Consider the following 18,257-nt stretch of genomic DNA (forward strand, 5'->3'; position numbering starts at 1 on the left):
TCCTTCACCCCATTGACATGCTCTAAGTGCGACATCAAGAAACATGCTTCAAAGTCAAGAGCTTCTGGGAGATGGCAGTAAATTCAGGCTTGGACATTTGTACAAGCTTCTAAGCATACATTTTTCTCCCACTTAAAGTTCATGGCTACTCTTTCCTACTTGATCCTTGGGTAAACATTAAGATCTTAATTTTTCTTTAAATTTTGCATTCTAAATATCCTGACTTAAATCAATGTAATGCTACTTCTTAGAAGAATTTTTTTTCTTTAATATTTAAAAACCTTCTTCTTCTGAGCTTGAAGTGTGTGGCCACATGCTCTCTACCTCAGACACGGCAGCTAGAGTCAGCTGAAGCTCTGTTGGCGTCACGCCGAGTTCATGACTTTTCCAAAGCACATCACGTCCTCTTCTGCCCCGTGATGCCCCCTTAAGCAAGCATCCTTTCCTCCCGAAGGATGCTCCCTGGTTTTCTGTTAGTGCCATCCCAGCAAAGTAAAGACAGATGCATGGAGTGTTTCAGGCTGTCCCTTCAGCTCGCCCTGAATTTTTATTAGGCCTATATTCATTTGATACACTGTTACTTGTGAACTGTGTGGCTCTAAGTACTGAGGAAGAACTCCTTTAAATATCACACCAAACAGCCTTATAAGGGTGGCAGCAGGTGCTTCTCAAGTGCATTCAGGCTTGAGAGCCGCTGATCTCTCTGCCCCTGGGGACAGGTTGCTGGCACATGACAGCTAGTGTTCCCTGGCGCTCACCAGGCAGCACAGTATTGGTGAAGGAAGGTTTGCAGGAGTCTGCCTCCGCTCTTCCTCACAAGCAAGGCAGTGTCTCCAGCACCCTAGGGGTCAGGGGAGCAGTCGGTATCCTGGGCCTACCCACCCTGAACCAGCCAAGTCTGGCCATTAGCTCAGAATGGAAGACTTTGAGTCCATCCATGGCTGATGGCACTCCCAGGTTGTCATTTGCCAGGAACATTCTGTGGCTTAGTATTTCTGTCAAGAAGGTGATCAGTCAAAACTTTTCAAGAGCAGCGAGGAGAACAGGTGTGGCAAAGAATGTGGGCTGGAAGCTCCTCTCCAGAGCTTCTCTGGAGCCAAACACAAGCTGCCGACCCTGTAAAGGCTTCCCCTTACTTCTAGTGCCAAAAGGAGTAGGTACTGGGCACAGAACTCCCCACCCACTAGGCCTCCTCTTCCAGAGCTGACTGTCTAGCTAGGGCTGGCCAAGTTCCCTCTACCTCCCCTGCTGACCACCTTGCTCATTAGCACTTCCTTCAGAGGATGGCTGGGGAGAGGCATGATGCAAAAGTAATTCCCAGCCATCTTCTTAGCAGCTCTTACCGAAAGCCTTGATGGATGAGGACAGTTAACACAGTCGGCTGAGTCTGGAGCCTCCAGCCCTGTCCTGTCCAGTGGCCTTCTAGAAAGCATTGACAGCAGTCAGCAGAGCAGCTGCTGAGTCACAGAGCACTTTAGATCTATGGACCTGGTTGAGCCTTCTCACAGGCCCCTGAGGTCTATAGGAGCTCTTTCTTGACTAAAAGATCGAGAAACCAAGGCTGAGAGAGGCAAGTGACTTGGACCCAATGGCCATATGAACTTTAGCAGAAATCGGGGTCCAGGCTTCACCGCTCTGTGTTGCTACCGTTTTCATTCTCAAGTGACTGCAACCTAATGGTAGATGAACGGCATCATGGGAAGGAAAAGAAGGAAACAGTACAAGAGTTACAGTCGCACTCAGGATCAGTACCAGGCCCAAGTCACTTCGGGGAAACCAGAGACGTGCTTAGATGGGGGATGGTTTTGGCAGATGGAGACTGGAGGAGATCCGAGGTGGGATGGGAAAGCCTGGGCAGATAGCAAGGGAGGGCAAGAAGGCCGCTCTGCAGAACTCGAAACAAGAGGCGGAGCATGGCCAGCCACGGGCAGCCTACGAGTGCAGAGTTGGTGATCCAGCCTCTCCAGCCTAGGCCAGAGGGGACTGGGTCACAAGGGCAAAGACGGCAGGAAACAAGGCACTGGGGGAACAACACTGAAAATCGTGTCCACCCCACTTCCAGCCATGCAGCAAGCTGTGGGAAGGGCCTGGAAACCCAGGCTCAGGTTTCCATTAGGTTCTGTCACAGACGACTGATGTATCCATCCTGGGGTTTATAATCTCCTAGAAATGTTCAAATCCTTGAGATTCTTAAGAATTTAAAACCTTTCAGTAATTTTTAAACACCTGTGTGTGTGTGTGTGTGTGTGTGTGTGTGTGTGTGTGTGTACACGTGTATACATGTGTACATGCCAAGCACAACTTGCAGGAGTCTGTTCTCTCATTCTACCTGGTGGAGCCCAGGGGGTCAGCTCAGGCTGTCAGACTTGGCTTCGAACACCTTTCCTTACTGAGCCACCAAAATGACCCTCAGTAATAACTTTTAAACGGTTTCTTCTGGGCTTCATAAACTCAACTATGCTACACAGTGCTGTGAGGAGTTATAACAGAGGTCCAGTGTCTTATAGACAGTAACGCAAACAATTTCCACCAGTTAGACTCTCTCCACAGGCTCTGGCATAGGTATGTTTATGTCTCTAAAATTCCTAAAATTAACTGACTGTCCAGAGGCTGGGCATGGTGACACATGCTTTAATCCAAGTTCTGGGGAAGCTGAGTCGGGAGGAACGTCAGTTCAAGTCTATCATGGGCTATGTAACAAGGCATTATTTCAAAATAAAGATAGTAACAACAACAAAAATAAATGTTTCATTCACCTTTCTCTCTTTCCTGCCCTAAACCAGATCTGGCAGCCAACAAATTTACAAACCTCTCAATTTCCTTGGCCCAAACTGAAGAAGCAGACAAGAGCTTTCTTCCAAGTGGTGCTGGGGTTTCATCGGCCGTTCCTCTAAGCTGGGCTTAGATTTATGGGTGCTTGGCCTCCTCGTGGGGTCCTCTACCTCCTTCTTGTTGGGTGATGGTCGTCGCACAGCTCATTTGCATATCACTCAGCAAATCTGAGTCTGGCCTACGGTAGGATGGGAGGATGTGGATTGTGCCGTCCAGATCTCAGCTCTTGAGAATTTGGTGTGAGAAACAGCAAGGAACTCAGGCTCTGATGGGAGCTAAAGCCGGAAGGAAGTGATGATGGGGAAAGCGTGGGAAGGGCCCTAGCCCTAGCTACAAGGCAGCAGAAGCCCTGGGGTTACAGTCAGAGGAAAGTGTGCTGGTTGTTGGTTTGTTTGTTAGTTTGTGTTATCCCGACACAAGCTAGGGTCACCTGGGAAGAGGAACCATTATCCGAGGAATTGCCTCCATCAGACTAGACCGCAGACAAGTCTATGGGAGCATCTTCTTGATTTATGATTAATGTCTGAAGATCCAGCATACTATGGGCAGTGCCATCCCTGGGAAGGTGATCTGGAGTTGTCTAAGAAAGGGACAAGCCAGGGGGAGCAAGCCAGTAAGCATGTTTCTCCATGGTCTTTGCTTCAGTTCCTGCCTCGAGGTTCCTGCCTTGAGTTCCTGTTTTGGTTTCCTCTACTGACTGACTGTGACCTGTAAGCCAGACAAACCCTTTCCTCCTCAAGTTGCTTTAGGTCATGGTGTTTTATCACAGCAATAGAAAGTAACTAAGACAGGAGGAGAGTGGAGCAGACCCAGGAACAAAAGATGGTTACAGAAGATAGCTGGTCCTTAGAGCTGCCTAAAGTCTTGCTTTCTGAATCCTGTTCAGGTCCTTGTATAGCCCATCAGCAAATCTCGGCATCTTTACGTTTCTGATTTTTGTTTGGTTCCCCTTACTACTCAACTACATTTCTCCAAACAGAAGCCTGCCAAGTTCCTAAAGGCCAGTCTTTACACACAACACTAGCTGAATGTAGTCAGAAGCCAGGCATCTTCAGATGAAGATGAAGGGACCATCTGGGGATTGGGCTGCCCTGAAGACTCTGAACCAGCATGCTCCCAGGGGATGCCAACTCCACTTGTCCCCAGGTTCAAAAGCAAGAGGTTTATTGACACATAAGTGACCCTGATGTCCAACTGGAAAGGGAAAACAACAAACAAGTAAAACAACACCAACAAAAACCCAATGCAACCAGCAAAGTTCGTAATCTGTCCAAAAAGGAGGCAGCAAAGAGGTAAAATCAAGAGATGCTGCCGAGCATCTTCCCTTCCTATGGCATTTAGAAAGACAACAGAAGCAGATGCTCAAAGCGACCTGACTAGACTTCTGAAGCTTAAGGAGCCTGTAGCATCTTAAGGCAATCTTTCCCTTTTTCTTTTTCCCTAGAGCAGAACTCTCAGGTGTTTAAATAAGTATATTCTCAGGTATCAACAAAGGTATTAAAAAATGGTACCCCCTCCTACCCCTTAAATAGTTTGGCTTTGGCTAATTTCTATGGCTCTAAGAAGAAAGTGTTAGATTTCACTAGCTGGTGGATGAATGGGTAGAAGCTGGTAACCATTCTAAATTCAGGAGTGGCCTTCCTGATGTGCAGTCTCCAACGAGCTGCTTTTCACTGTGGCTGAAACCTCTCTCCTTCAGGTCCCCAGTGTATACATTGCCACTCAAATGAGGAGGCTGTCTCTTGATGAGTGACTGAGTGCAAATGGTAACGTCCATTTTCCTGGCAAATATTTTCCCATCCTAACTGGAAGACAATGGTACACCCTCGGAAGAGTCCCAGGGCCCTAGTGGGGTAACAGTGAGGTGAGAAATAAAAGACACAGGGCACACTACTGCAAACAGCAGGACCAAGCCCAGGTCTAACCTGAAGAAATCCAAAGTATCATATAAAACCCAAAGCTCTAAAGCCAAACACTTGGTCATCCTAAGGGAGAAATGATAACAAATGTTTTGTGTCAATGCTATTTTCTAGGTTAAGCTCTCAGCGATGGCTTTCTTAGTATAGTATAATTTGCTAGCATTTATTACCTATGATAAATTAGGAGTCCCCCACCCACTCCCTCCATGCTTTTTACTGCCTAGGCTGATCACAGCTTTCCCAACTGTAAACAACTTTAGCAACTACTTGGGACAGAAGGAAGTGAATTGGAAGACCCCAGGGCTATTTTTTATCCCACCCCCCAGGCTTCCTAATGCTGTGACCCTTTAATACAGCTCCTCACATTGTGGTGACCCCCAACCACAACATTATTTTCATTGCTACTTTATAACTGAATTTCTCTGCTATTATGAATGAATCATAACATATCTGTGTTTTCAATGGCCTTAGGTGACCCTTGTGAAAAAGTCATTGACTCCTAGGTTGAGAACTACTGACCTAGTCTGTCATAATTATTCATATATATTAACTTCAGAAGACAAGATGAAGCAAAACCTCTTGTCCTGTCACTGTAGGACTCTGTGGCTAACACAGCAACATACTAGGGCACGACTCTAGGCAGAGTCCACCAGCCAGCATTCAGATGCAGTCACACTGACAGCAGGAATGCTTACCAAATACCCATTATAGGCCAGAGACCACACTAGCAGCCTTGCCCAGTAACTGGATATTTGGAGGGAATTATCCTGATGCCTTGGGCCTTTAAAAACAGCAGCAGCCTTATTTTTAACTCAAGGGCCACTTCCAAACACTGGGGTGAAGCTTCCTTAGCGTTGGTAAACCTCACATTTCTGAAAGATCAAGCTGCTTCATCAGAAACAGTTCCCTTTCCATCTAGTCACTTCTCCAGAGCCACCAACCCATGGCCACTTGGCTCTGGCTCTTATTCTTAGTGAAACAAAAGAAGGGGAATGCAAAAAAAAAAAAATCCAAATAAAAATTGGAAGTAACAAGACCATTGTCCCCGCACTATTGGAGCTCTTATCTGCCTCATGATAGCCAGTGGTGAAGATGCAGGTGATGCCATGTGTTGGGATTCCTGAGAAGGTAAGTTGCAGCTTTTCTGGAAGTACTCACCTAGAGAGCTTGTCCCAGGTGAGGGCTGTTTACCTGTAAGAAGCAGGAATAGGCCTACAACAATCATAGAGAATCTGGAAAGGTGAGCTATGGAAAACCTCACCATTAAGAAAAGGCGGTCTCAGAGAAGGCATCAGCATAGGAATTGCAAAGCTATTCCTCAGCCCAGGACCTCATCCGTATCCCCTTGACAGAGGATTCTCCTGACCCATTTTTCCCAGAGGTGATTACTGGATCTCAAGCGAATGTTACTACTAATAGAACACTGTCTCTACCAGTCTTCTTTTGCTTTTTTTTTTTTTTTTAATTTCAAAACTCAAAGGGAGATCTTTCTCAGTTACTGATGGGAAGATTATCAATTATTCTAAAAATCAAGAACACAAGCAGGTGTGAGTGTTGACATACACTGGTAATCCCAGCACTTGGCAGGTAGAGGCAGGAAGATTTGTGAGTTCAAGATTAGCCTGTAATGGACCAGCCTGACTCCATTTTAGGCTTAAAAGCTATCTTATAATAATGACAAACTAGGTTCATTTTTGTTTATGATTAAAACTCTGTTTCTCAAGGATTGGGCTATGTCCCACCTGTAACCTTAATTACAAATGGTTCTGCTGTTCCAGGAAATAACAATCATGTCTTCATTTCAAAAAGTTATTATAACCATCTTGCAATCCTATCTTTGTTTCAAAAGGTTGTTATTGTTGTGGTAGAAGCTCCACCTCAGCCCCTAGCGTCCTGACATCCATACACCCAAAGAGTCTGGAATGTTCTGGTGGAAGATCCACCTCAACTGCCCTCCCCCATCTCTTTCCCCAAACCCGCCCCTTCAAAGCCCACCAAACACGGCTCCTCCCCGAGAGATGCTCAAGACCACTCCCACAGGCTATTTAAGCTGCATCTCAGAAAACAGATACGTAGTTTTCCAGTCTCTTGTCCCTGTCTCCTCTCTGGGGGGTTGGAGAATCACCCAGGAACGCTTTACCCATTAAACCGGGCACTTTTTCTAATTTGGTCTGATTTGGATTGCTGCGTCAGCGGACAGGCTTATGGGGTGTAAAAAAAACCTTTCAGTTATGACTACCTGTTGTTATGACTACCTGTTTTTATGACCACCTTGCAGCCAGGCCTTTGTTTCAGGAGGTCATTATGACTAACTTGTTATCCTTATGTCCTGCTCCTTTAACCCTGCGTATTTCGCCCACCTACTTCTGAGCTATTAAAACCTTGTCTTTCTCACAATGCTGGTCTCTTGAACCCTACTTTTAGGGAGAGGCACCCCACGAACACAATTTAAAAAACTTTGCTTTAATTAATTCCTTGCTTTAATTTGGCCATGATGATTTGGTTGGTGGTCTTCTCACATCTTTGGGATTAACACCCAGGCTACATGGAAGACCCTGCCTCAAAAACAACAAAGAAAAAAGAAGAGGTGAGATTAACAGTATGATAGGTTCTGGAAATACAGGCCTTGCCACCGCAAGCAAATTGCTGCCACTTGATAAAGGCTTCAGAGCCTGCATTTAAATAGGTCAGATTCCCTCTTCCACCAGCAGGCCTGGGACGTCCACCGGAGAGGGCAGAGGTTTGTCTGCATTTAGCACCACAGGGTCCTTGGCCTTCCAAACCCAGCATGACTCCAAGGACAAGCATTTGTGTATAAATATTTGTGGTCTGTGTCTGTAGTCCACTTGCCTTTTCCATTACAACTCAGATTAATCCCCCTTTCCTTCTCAAACAACCAGAATGGAAGAAAAGCCTTGTGTGTAACCAGGTAACCCTTGTGTGGCTCCTGTCCCCTCACCGTTGACTGCCAGCCAAATGAGCCTTCCGCCACCATTTTCCCATTAGCTGGGGACAAGGGTTTTATTCCACATACGTATTCTTTCTCCTTCCACAAGGTAATTATCTAAGATTTCTAGCGAAAAACTAAAAACAAATAAATGGCATTCTTTCCCATCTGAAACTGGCATTGGTCATTAAGGCTGAAAAAGTGACTGGGGCGCACTGAATCCTATGCAAATCAGTCCTGATGAGTCCTTAACTAATCTGTTTACAAACCAGACCCGCTAGACAGGCCTCAGTGATTTTCTATCAAAGCGAAGCGGGGGCTCTTTATGGGCATCTGGCTGTCCCTGAATGGGCAGTTTAAACATAGACTTTTCCCTCAAAGTAAGATCAAAGGCTTTATTACTCCTAAATGAGTGCATTGCTCCCTCACCACCGGCTTGCTCGCAGTTTGTGTTTATTAACAGCACTGTCTCAGGTTTACTTTGTGAATTACTAGTTTCTGAAAACAGTATGGCAGTTTTATGGATCACGGTATGCATTTGTGGAGATTATGTAGCATATAATACACAGAATGGCCCATCAGATAGGACATTAGGCACAGAAAATTCTCTGCAAAGATGGCAATACCTGACCATGCAGAATTCGCTTAGGATTTTTTTTTTTTTTTTTTAAATAAAGGAAACCATCTGGCATAACAGAGCTAACACAAGAAAAAGATCCTCAAACCGAAGGGCTAGAGTTGGATAATGCTTTTGCTTGCCTTGGGAAGAATCTTCTTTGAAGTTGTGACTTTAGTTCTCCCTGAGAGTCAGATTGTAAAGCCAAACTGTAGATGAGGGATGTTAAAAGGACAGTTCAAGAAAACCAGGTATTTCCAGGCAGAGACCAGTTGGAGGGCCAGAAAAGACAAAATTCTATCTCCTGACTAACAGCACACCACAAATCCTTTGGCTACAGTTTTCTTTTCTTTTCTTCTCTCCCTCTCTCTCCTGTCTCTCTGTTTTGTTTTGTTTTTGTTTTTCGAGGCAGGGTTTCTCTGTGTAGCCTTGGCTGTCCTGGGGCTGTAGTTTTCTTATGTGAAGACACAGGCCTCCACCTTCCACAGCCCCGACACTGAGATTAGAACCGTGTCCTTCACACACCCCTTTCAATTCATTGTCGGAGGATGGAGCTGCCAAGAAGATTGCATCTTCTAAGATTTGTGGTGACACAGGTATACAAGCTTCAGGGTGTCACTGACCTATAAAAGGCGCTAGACCAAACTGCTGTGAGCAGATGCAATGCAGGGGACCTAGCCTCCAAAGGGGCAGCTTTTAATGTCGCTAGATGGAAATGGGACAGCCAGGGAAGGCCATAATCAGGGACCATGCCACCGTTCAGGAGCTATCAGTTCTTTACGCTTTCTCTTTTGACAGGGAAGCTAGCATAAATTCACGAGGATAAAGACACATTTGTCAGACCCCGTGGACAGACTCATACCAATCCCAAACGAACTGGGCTGAAAAGTGGCACACCCCACCCCAGGGAGAGCAAACTCACCGTCCATCTTCTCTGTAAGAATCTCTTTACCGCTTAGCACCGTCTAAGTGTCCTCGATGGGCCTAGTTCTGTCATTGCAACGTGGGGGGAAAGAAAATCAGACTGAGTTCAAATTCAACCCAAGTTTAAAAAAATAATAAAGCATGTCTGCCTCCTCCAGACAGGATTTGAAGCCATGCTTCTGAAGTAGAAGAGGTAAGAAATTCAGACCCCAAGGCACAAACAGCAGCTATCAACCCGGAGATGGGATGATTCCTAGAAACCACAGAGGAAAATGATCGGAACAGTGAGTGTGTCAGCCCCTTGAGGCCCTGCAGGTACCAGTGTCTCCCGCCCCCACCCCGGAGTTGGCTCTACCTTTCACTCCACCTTAGTCGCCCCTCTCCTCTTTACCTGAACTGTCCCCATGTCTGTCTAAAATACAGACTTTTCAAACTTTTCATCTCTGAGACGGGTCAATGCCAGGTAAAAATAAAAGCCAAAATAAATGAGTTAGGAGTTAACTTAGCAGAGCATGCTTTCATTAGCACAAATAAGCCATTGGGTCTCCCTGGTCATCTTGGCTCATTAAAGGAACTAAACTAAACCAAGCAGGGAGAATGAATCATGTTTGGCACTTATAGAGAGCAGGCCTTGGGTCAGGGTTAGGGTCATTTGGAGGAGACAGAGAGAGGGAGGCGCAGGATGAAAGGTACCTTTGCTCTTAGCATCTCTGAGATTGGAACTCTAAGGGGAAATTTCTGGATAGTCAAATAGTCTAAAATTACCCAAGCATGCTTCAAATTCTACCCATCAACGGGATGCAGTGAAGTTTAAGAGGCACAAGACAAGTGTTAGGGAACGGTGAACTCTATCTTCTGCTCTCTGCTGAGGCAGGGCTGGGGGCTGCAGGCGCCATGGGGATGGGCATTAACTCTTTCAGGGCATAAGGGTGTCACTATGGAAGTTAGGAGAAGTCTTCCACTTCCCCAAACCCAGACGATTCTTTTTTTTTTTTTTTTTTTTTTTTTCATTTAAACCAGGAGCAACAATTACACCCAATTCCGATAAAAGGGAAACTAGTGAAAGATTTTTAATTTTCTGGTTTGACAATTTTAGTTGAAGTTTTCTGCTCTGAAATACCGTTTCCTACTGAAACAATATTTGTTCTAACCGCCAACAACCCAAATGCTAAAGTATTTTAGGCATTTATCATTTTTAATAACCATGGCAAATGCCAAATTTTGTCCTTTTGAAGATAAAATGCTATCCTCAAAAAGTCACAGGATTTGCATATACAGCCAAGGCTGAGAAACAGGCCCAAACCTGCCCTTTGGTTTTATGAGCCTGGCTGTGAGGAAGGTTTCCATAGCTCCCCCTCTGCCAATGTCATTACTTTACAGAGCGGCCTGCCAGAGCGCAGTCAGGTTTATTCAAGTGGCTCATTCTAGATGAACCCTCCTGCCATCTCTGTACCAGGCATGACAGAGTATCATTAATAAAAATTTATTGATCTGTGAATCTATTCCTGGCTATAAAAAACTTCTAATAAATGAGATGGCTATATGAGCAATAAATAATATGTAACAAGAGAGAGTCCAAAAACTGTCAAGAAAACATGCCTCGTGTTTTCTTAAATTCTTAAGTAAGAGGACTCAGAAGTTTAGTGTTAAAACAAACCTTTGCAAGCAGCACAGTACTTCCCTGTAAAAAGAGAGAACTAGACCCCAAACCTACACCGCTCAGTAGTGACCTAGGATGGACCTCAGGTCTCTGGTCCTCTGGTCCAGGGATGGTTCTTGTATCCAAGGCATTCCAAAGCACTCCCTGCCGGCTGCTTACAAAGGTTTCAGTTTTGCTCTGGTTTCCTATGAACGTTTTGAAGGAATCTAATTCCAGTCCGAAGAAGTCTTTTTCCTTTTGAGGTATTCTTGAATTATTAAATGATGAATACAATTACATACTAAAAGGTCATCTTCAATCTGTCTGCTGCCAAGAATTCCACGTGCATCCAGGACGACAGACAAGCTAGTTTATGGGCCTGACACCTTGCATGGAATGTTACAAATCCCCATGATGTCCTTAAGCTCCTTCTTCAATTGAACTGAAAGATGGCTAAAAACCCTGCTCGGGCTGATGACTCCCCGCTGGCTAGCCATTTGAGAATGCTCCAGGGTGCAGTTTCTACAGCTGAGGCGGGCAGTAACTGTGGCTGTTTTCCTGAGCCCAGGCGGCCTTCTGACAGTAGCCCGACGCAAATTTATGAACATGGATAAAGTTGCCGGATTCACCTTTCCTTGCAGTGTGGACAGATCCTATACGCTTCTGACTGCTTTGAAAGCAGGTCAAGATAAGAGCCTGTGTGGGTGAGAGCAGCCAAAGAGGCAGCTGTGGGTGTTCATTCCAATCGGGTTAGACGGTGTCAGATGGGTAGGACAGAGTCCCTCACACACGATACTCTAGAGTCCCTTAGGGAATTCATCTGTGCTATCATGAGATTACCTGCTTTACTGTACATGCAAATCAATGATTAAAGTATATATAGGGCTGGACTTGCTACCAGAAATGCATACCTTTCCCTGTAAAAACTTTATTTGGTTTTTACAAAAGTCAAAAGTTTACAAGCTTTTGATGAAAAAAAAGTTTTGTGAAAGATCCAAATTCTGTAAGCTTTTTTATTTGGAGGTTGTGTGTTATGAAGTGTAATCATTAATAAAATAAACCTGGACCCAGGCAGTGGTGGCGCATGCCTTTAATCCCAGCACTTGGGAGGCAGAGGCAGGTGGATCTCTGTGAATTCCAGGCCAGCCTGGTCTACACAGCTAGTTTCAGGACAGCCAAGGCTACACAAAGAAACCCTGTCTGGAAAAACCAAAACAAACACATGAACAAAATAAATAAATAAATAAACTTGGCACAAAGCAAGTCTTTAAGGAAAACAGTTTGTACAGTTAGTGGTTCACTCAACATACACACAATGCCCATAGTTTCTGCTCTTTCGCATATTCAAACACTCACCCGAACTCCTCAATGACACCAGGTGCTAAACTTGACAGTGATGCTCAACACTGGGAGGACACATTTCACTCCTTCAAAGAGCTCCCACTCCAGTGTGCAAGGCAGGCAAGGCAGCAACTGTTGTCAGGTAGCTCCCCTGACACAGAGGTTCACACGGAGCTATCCTGGGGAATGACTGCCTGAAGTAGCTACGGAAAGCTATTTAACAGTACCGGCACCTGAGCTGGCTAGTCAGGAAGGGTACTGAGCAGGCGGGGTGGGGGAGTCGCAAAGGCACTAACTACCAACTGGAGTGTGAGGAGACCGAAGAGCTGGGAGATGGCAAGGCCTAGGGGAAGCGGTGTTGGAGGAGGTAAACAGAAGCCGGAGGGCTTGGACACCACTTAGTTCTGTGGGCAGCATCCCAAGCTAGGGGATTTGAAGTAGGGGGACCTGCACTAGACTTCCATCTTGGAAAGACCTCTCTCAAAGCAGTGTGGAGGAGGAAGACCCAGACCAGCGGCCAAGAAGCAGCTGGGAATCCAGGGGCAAATTGGTGGCTACCAGTGGCTGCAGGGAAAGGGACAGCTGGACCCAAGGGACTTTAGAAAAGGTAGAAGTGTTCTAAACCAGGACTGTGGCGGTGGCTCTGTAAGCCTGACTTTAGGAAAAGTGTGCCAAAGGAGAGCCTTTTATTTTATGTAAATTCTGTAACAGTAGTACTGTTTAAAAACTCAAGAGCATGGGCGGTGGTGGTGCATGCCTTTAATCCCAGCACTTGGGAGGCAGAGGCAGGTGGATCTCTGTGAGTTTGAGGCCAGCCTGGTCTACAGAGTGAGATCCAGGACAGGCACCAAAAAACAGAGAAATCTTGTCTTGAAAAACCTAAAACAACAACAAAACAAAACAAAACAAAAAAACAAACAAACAAAAAACAAGAGCAATTATGGGGTGTCCTGGATACAAATCCGCTAAGAGTCTGCCACAAGCGCTGGGGATTTAGAATCAGCATGGATGGAGAAGAGTGAGGCGTTCTGGGATCTGGATGAACAGGGCCAGGAGAACCAGGTCTGTCAGGAAAGGTGGGGGCCTCTAGGCTTTGGCATGCGATCTGAGACCCTGTGGCCTGCTGGAGCACGGTTCTCTGAATTCTGCATTAGGACATCTTGGGTAGGCTAACTCTTAGGCACCTGTCCTGTATTGCGGGATGCTTAGCAGCTTCCTTGGCCTCTCTCCACTGAACTCTAGGAGTGTGACAACCAAAAACATCTCTAGATACTACCTTATATTCTTATGGGAACAGGTGTGTTCCACTTGAGAACCAGTTATTAAGAGAAAGATCTGCCTTCTTACACACACACAGCCCACTGTATTAGCAGTTAACTCTCCAGTTCCCTTCTCCTCAATCCTTCGCAGCCACTAATCTACCACAAATCTCCGTGGATTTGCTTTCCTGACATTTCAGATACAGGAAGCACAGAACACGTGGCCCTTTCTTTGCATCTAGCCTCTTTCGGTTGGCCTATTCTCAAGGCCCGTCCGTGCTGAGGCGTGTTTCAGCACTTTGCTCCTTTAATGGGAATCTTGCATTGTGCTTAGACCACAGTGTACTTATTCTACTCCTTCCCAAGATTCTTCAAAATGCCACTAATGACCTCTAATTTGCCAAATCCAAATGATTGATTCCCAGCCCCTGTAGCACTCCACTTATCAGCAGCTTTTTAAACTGACAAATGTTACCTCAAAACAAGTTTCCTGCAAATTCCAGGCCCCTGCTCTTTTTCTCGTCAATTGAGAGGAATTTCTACCTTTTTGCCACGGTGAACGATGCTGCCAGGAGCTCCATCATGAGGCTGTTACATGCACACATTTCCATTTGGGGGGCACGGGGACCAGAACAGCAGGTAAGGTGCTGACTAGGGAGTGTAACTTCAGAGGAACTTCCAAGAACTACTTCTCAAAGTGCTTGCTGGTTCTGACACTCCCAGCACCAGGGTTTCAGTCCCAGCGCCTTCGTTCCCATCATTGTCCTTACCTCAGACTCTTTTACTTCCAGTTAAGGTGTAACTCCTTCAGACGAGACTAGAGGAGGAGGAGGAAGAGGGGGAGGAGGAGGAGGAGGAGTTGTCCAAGGTCATGCTAGAGGTCAGTAAAGTCCATCCTTGATTAACATTTATCATGCATGTTGCAAACCACGGAACTAAAATTCCACTCTAGGCTCCACGGAGCGCCACAGGTGGACTGACACTCTCCTCCCAACTGCTCAGGAGTCACTCAGCAAGCGTCCTGTCTCCTATTATCACTCCCCGACTCCCATCCATATTTGCAATCTTGGAAATACGTCTAGCCTTTCCATCTCGACAGTGAATAAATTTCCCATCCCACATTTTCTGCCAGGGTCCACCCTGCCTCCCTTCCTCACTTCTAATTCCTCTCCTTTCCCTCCTTCGTCACCCCCTCAATTCTAAGACTTTTTAAAGTCACCAGTGACCTCTTGCCAAATGCAAATGACTCATTTCTAGTCCTTGCTCATTCAAGTTATGAGTAGCTTTTGACAGGCAACCATCACTCCCTTACAATCCCCTTCCCGAGGCTTCCAGGATTCTGCTCCTACCTTTCTCCCTGACTTGACTGGTCCTCAAGCCTCAGCTTCCCGCCCACACAGAGCTCAGTCTTGACACCTTGCATTCTTTTCTTACATCACTAAGCACCTCAGATAAGCTGACTTCCCCTCCCAAACATCCAATCTTTGTCAGATCCCTTTCCCAAAGACACAGCAATTCCTTCCTTCCACTGGCCCAGGCTATTGATTTTAGTGGCCCCCATTCTCTAGTCAGCAGCTCCATCTTTACGGTCAGGATCCAACCACTTCTTGCCTCTGACATCACTGTAACACTCCAGCCCAACTTCCACCATCTCTCATCTGTATTACCACAGCAGTCTCCTAACTGGCTCCCCTGCACCGCATACTGCCGTGGGATGGTCTGTATGTCAAATGTGTTGCTGATTGGTCAATAAATAAATCACTGATTGGCCAGTGGCCAGGCAGGAAGTATAGGTGGGACTAACAGAGGAGAATTGAGAGAACAGGAAGCTGGGTGAAGGAGACACTGCCAGCCGCCACCCTGACAAGGCGCATGTGAAGATGCCGGTAAGCCACGAGCCATGTGGCAAGGTATAGATGAATAGAAATGGATTAATTTAAGCTGTAAGAACAGTTAGCAAGAAGCCTGCCACGGCCATACAGTTTGTAAGCAATATAAGTCTCTGTGTTTACTTGGTCGGGTCTGAGCGGCTGTGGGTCTGGCGGGTGAGAGAGATTTGTCCTGAGGTGGGCCAGGCAGGAAAACTCTAGCTACAGCATACCCCACCCACACCCAAGGCCCTGCAACCTACTCTCCAAGCAGCATCCACTATGAACCCTTTTAAGAGAGGTCAGATCACGTCATTCCTATGAACAAAATCCTTCACAGACTCACCTTTATGAAAGGCGATTTGGAAAAATGGCTACCATAATGTCCTTCTTTGTATCCACATGTTCATTTGCTCCCTTCCCAAGATGACTCTGGCCTTGGCTGTGTGACGACTTCTGCCCACACGCCAGGTGACTGAAAGATGCCTGTTCATGGTCTGGTTCTCTGTTGCTGCAGGGAGCACTTCCGCTACCAGGTGAAAGGCTCAAGCCAGCTTCCTGAAGGATGATGAGTGTCTTTGAGAGAAGTCACCATCATTCCAGCTGTCCCAGCTGAGTGACCCTTCAGCTCCATTTGAGTCAGTCTCATGCAGAAGGAAAAACGCCACACTAGACAGTCTTGAAAAATAGTAACTTTATTGTATTAAGCCACTAAATACTGGGGTGGTTTGTTACCCAGTGAAAGCCCATGTCCTGTCATAGCTGCACAGCCCTCTTCCTCACCACTTCACTTAGAACCTTACAGTCTTCCTGTATTCCTCACTGACTGTCCCACCTCAGGGCATGTACTGTTCCCTATAGTAGATTATCTTTCCTCAAGAGCTCATGGGGCTTGCTCCCTGACTGTTATTTTTTATCTGTAACTAAGTATCAGTATATCATCTGAGAGAACTCACACTAACAAACCGCTCTGATACTCCCCTCTCCCACCCTTCTTCTTAGTTCTCGAGTTTGACACATCCATCACCCTTCATCACACCTGCTCCCAACAAGATGCTAGATCTGTAAGGGCAAGAACGTGGTCTCATTTATTACTATGTTTTTAGCACTTTCAATAAGGTCTGGACTTTTTTTTTTTACTATCAGGAAAGTGGCAAATGTAGTAGTATTCCCACTAACTTGGTGTCTAGGTCTATCACTATCATGTTTCTTGAGGCTAAGGCAGGAAAATGAGGACTGTACTCCACACTGAGGCAAGCTACATTTGATGCTGAATTCTGTATCACTTACCACCCAGAAACATTCAAGCACACAGTCATCAAGTCTTGAGAAGGGTGGCTGGAGGCTGGCCTGACAATGGCCAAAGCTCTGTACCCTTTGACCCCCCCTCCCTCGTTCTTCCCCCCTTCCTCCATTACCGTATAAAAAACAGTCAGAGGCAAAAAGCTCCAAGAAAATGTTATCAGCATAGAAATTTATTTAAATTCAAAATAATATGACTATAGTTAGAATAATGTAATAATTATCTAAAGGAAATATCATCATTGGCTCTGAAACAGTCTAAAGATGTTATTGTTCTGGAGTCAAAAATATGTAGTAAGAATATGCAGGAAACGGGAATACAGAAACAAGCAGGTCAAGTGTGGAAAGCTGTAACAGGAGAGGCACACTAAGACACTGGAACAATCCAAACAGGAAGACACTGTCAACAAGCTGTCTTACCCGTCAATCCCGGACAGGAAGTCAGCACCCGGAATGAAGGAATAACCCCACTTGGTTAACAGGACAAACTTCCCTCTTGTTTGTCTTTGTAACCGATTTCTTTCCTTTTTACCATGGGTTCCATCTTGTTGACAAAGCATTTGGTTTTATTTGCAAAGTGGAGTAAATAAAATATCCTTATCAGAGTGTTCAATTTTGTTGAAGGTGCTCAAGGATCAGACTTTTTAAAAAGGTCAACTGAGCTAGTTAGCGGAAACCATCAGGTACGTTTGCTAAACATGAAAGCAGCATCATTTAAAACTGGGTGAGAAATTCCAGGGATTACTGTAATGTAGACAATCAAAAGCAGACAGACGACCTTTGATTAGACCCATCAGAGGGTGAGCTAGGAGAAGGCTCAGGACAGAGCCTGATTCCCAAGGGTCCATGTCCAGAGGGCACATCAGAAGGTTTCCTCCTCCCGCAGATACTGGAACACAGATGAGAAGTCTTTCTTTGAGTAGCCTTTGGCACACATCATCCTGTATATCTGGTGGGCCAGGCTTCCTAGAAGAATTGGGGTCTTGGTGCTGGTGGCAGAGTCTTGAGCCAATCCCAGATCCTAAATCAGGCAGGAGGAAGCACGCTGTGATTTGTGGGAAGACTTATTTTGGAACTGGGCTGTCTACTGCTAAGGGGAGGAGGGAGAAGGAAGAATAGAATCTGAAAAAAAATACGATTCTTACATGTATTAAGTGTGTGAGTGTGTGTATGTTTTCTCTCTTTTGATGCTGAGGATCAAACCAAGTACTTCATCCAGTAGTAGGCAAGCATGCTACCACTGAGCCACACTCCCAGCCCGTATTATTTTATTAAGTGCTTTCACAGAGCTGGAAAAGTGCTACAAACAGAAATCTTGATTTCTGAATGTCAGCACTCCTGTCCCCCAGGAAACCTGTTCATTTTGTTTTTAGATAAAAATACTGTGTAGGCAGGATTACATAAGGATGTTTTTTTCAAGCCAGGTATGTTGGCACATGCCTTTAATCCCACTATTCAGTAGGCAGAGGCAGGTGGATCTCTGAGTTTGAGGCCAGCCTGGGTTACAGAGTGAGTTTAAGACAACCAGGGCTACACAGAGAAACCCTGTCTCATAAAACCGAGATAGAGATAGAGATAGAGACAGAGATAGAGAGAGGGAAGTTTTCCAA

The 18,257-nt window shown here is 45.7% G+C and overlaps 1 protein-coding gene across 2 annotated transcripts in view; it reads right to left on the reverse strand.

Annotated features, from left to right (window-relative positions):
• Positions 1 to 16,792: 16,792 nt before the first annotated feature.
• Positions 16,793 to 18,257, reverse strand: part of Hibadh (3-hydroxyisobutyrate dehydrogenase) — a 105,286-nt gene continuing 103,821 nt past the window's right edge. For both annotated transcript variants that reach the window (XM_059257855.1, XM_059257856.1), the window contains one exon: positions 16,793 to 17,668. In XM_059257855.1, coding sequence (XP_059113838.1) covers positions 17,510 to 17,668 — 159 coding nt within the window. In that variant the 3' untranslated portion in view covers positions 16,793 to 17,509. The remainder of the gene's footprint in view (positions 17,669 to 18,257) is intronic.

The sequence above is a fragment of the Peromyscus eremicus genome, chromosome 3, assembly GCF_949786415.1.
Source record: "Peromyscus eremicus chromosome 3, PerEre_H2_v1, whole genome shotgun sequence".
NCBI lineage: Eukaryota > Metazoa > Chordata > Mammalia > Rodentia > Cricetidae > Peromyscus > Peromyscus eremicus.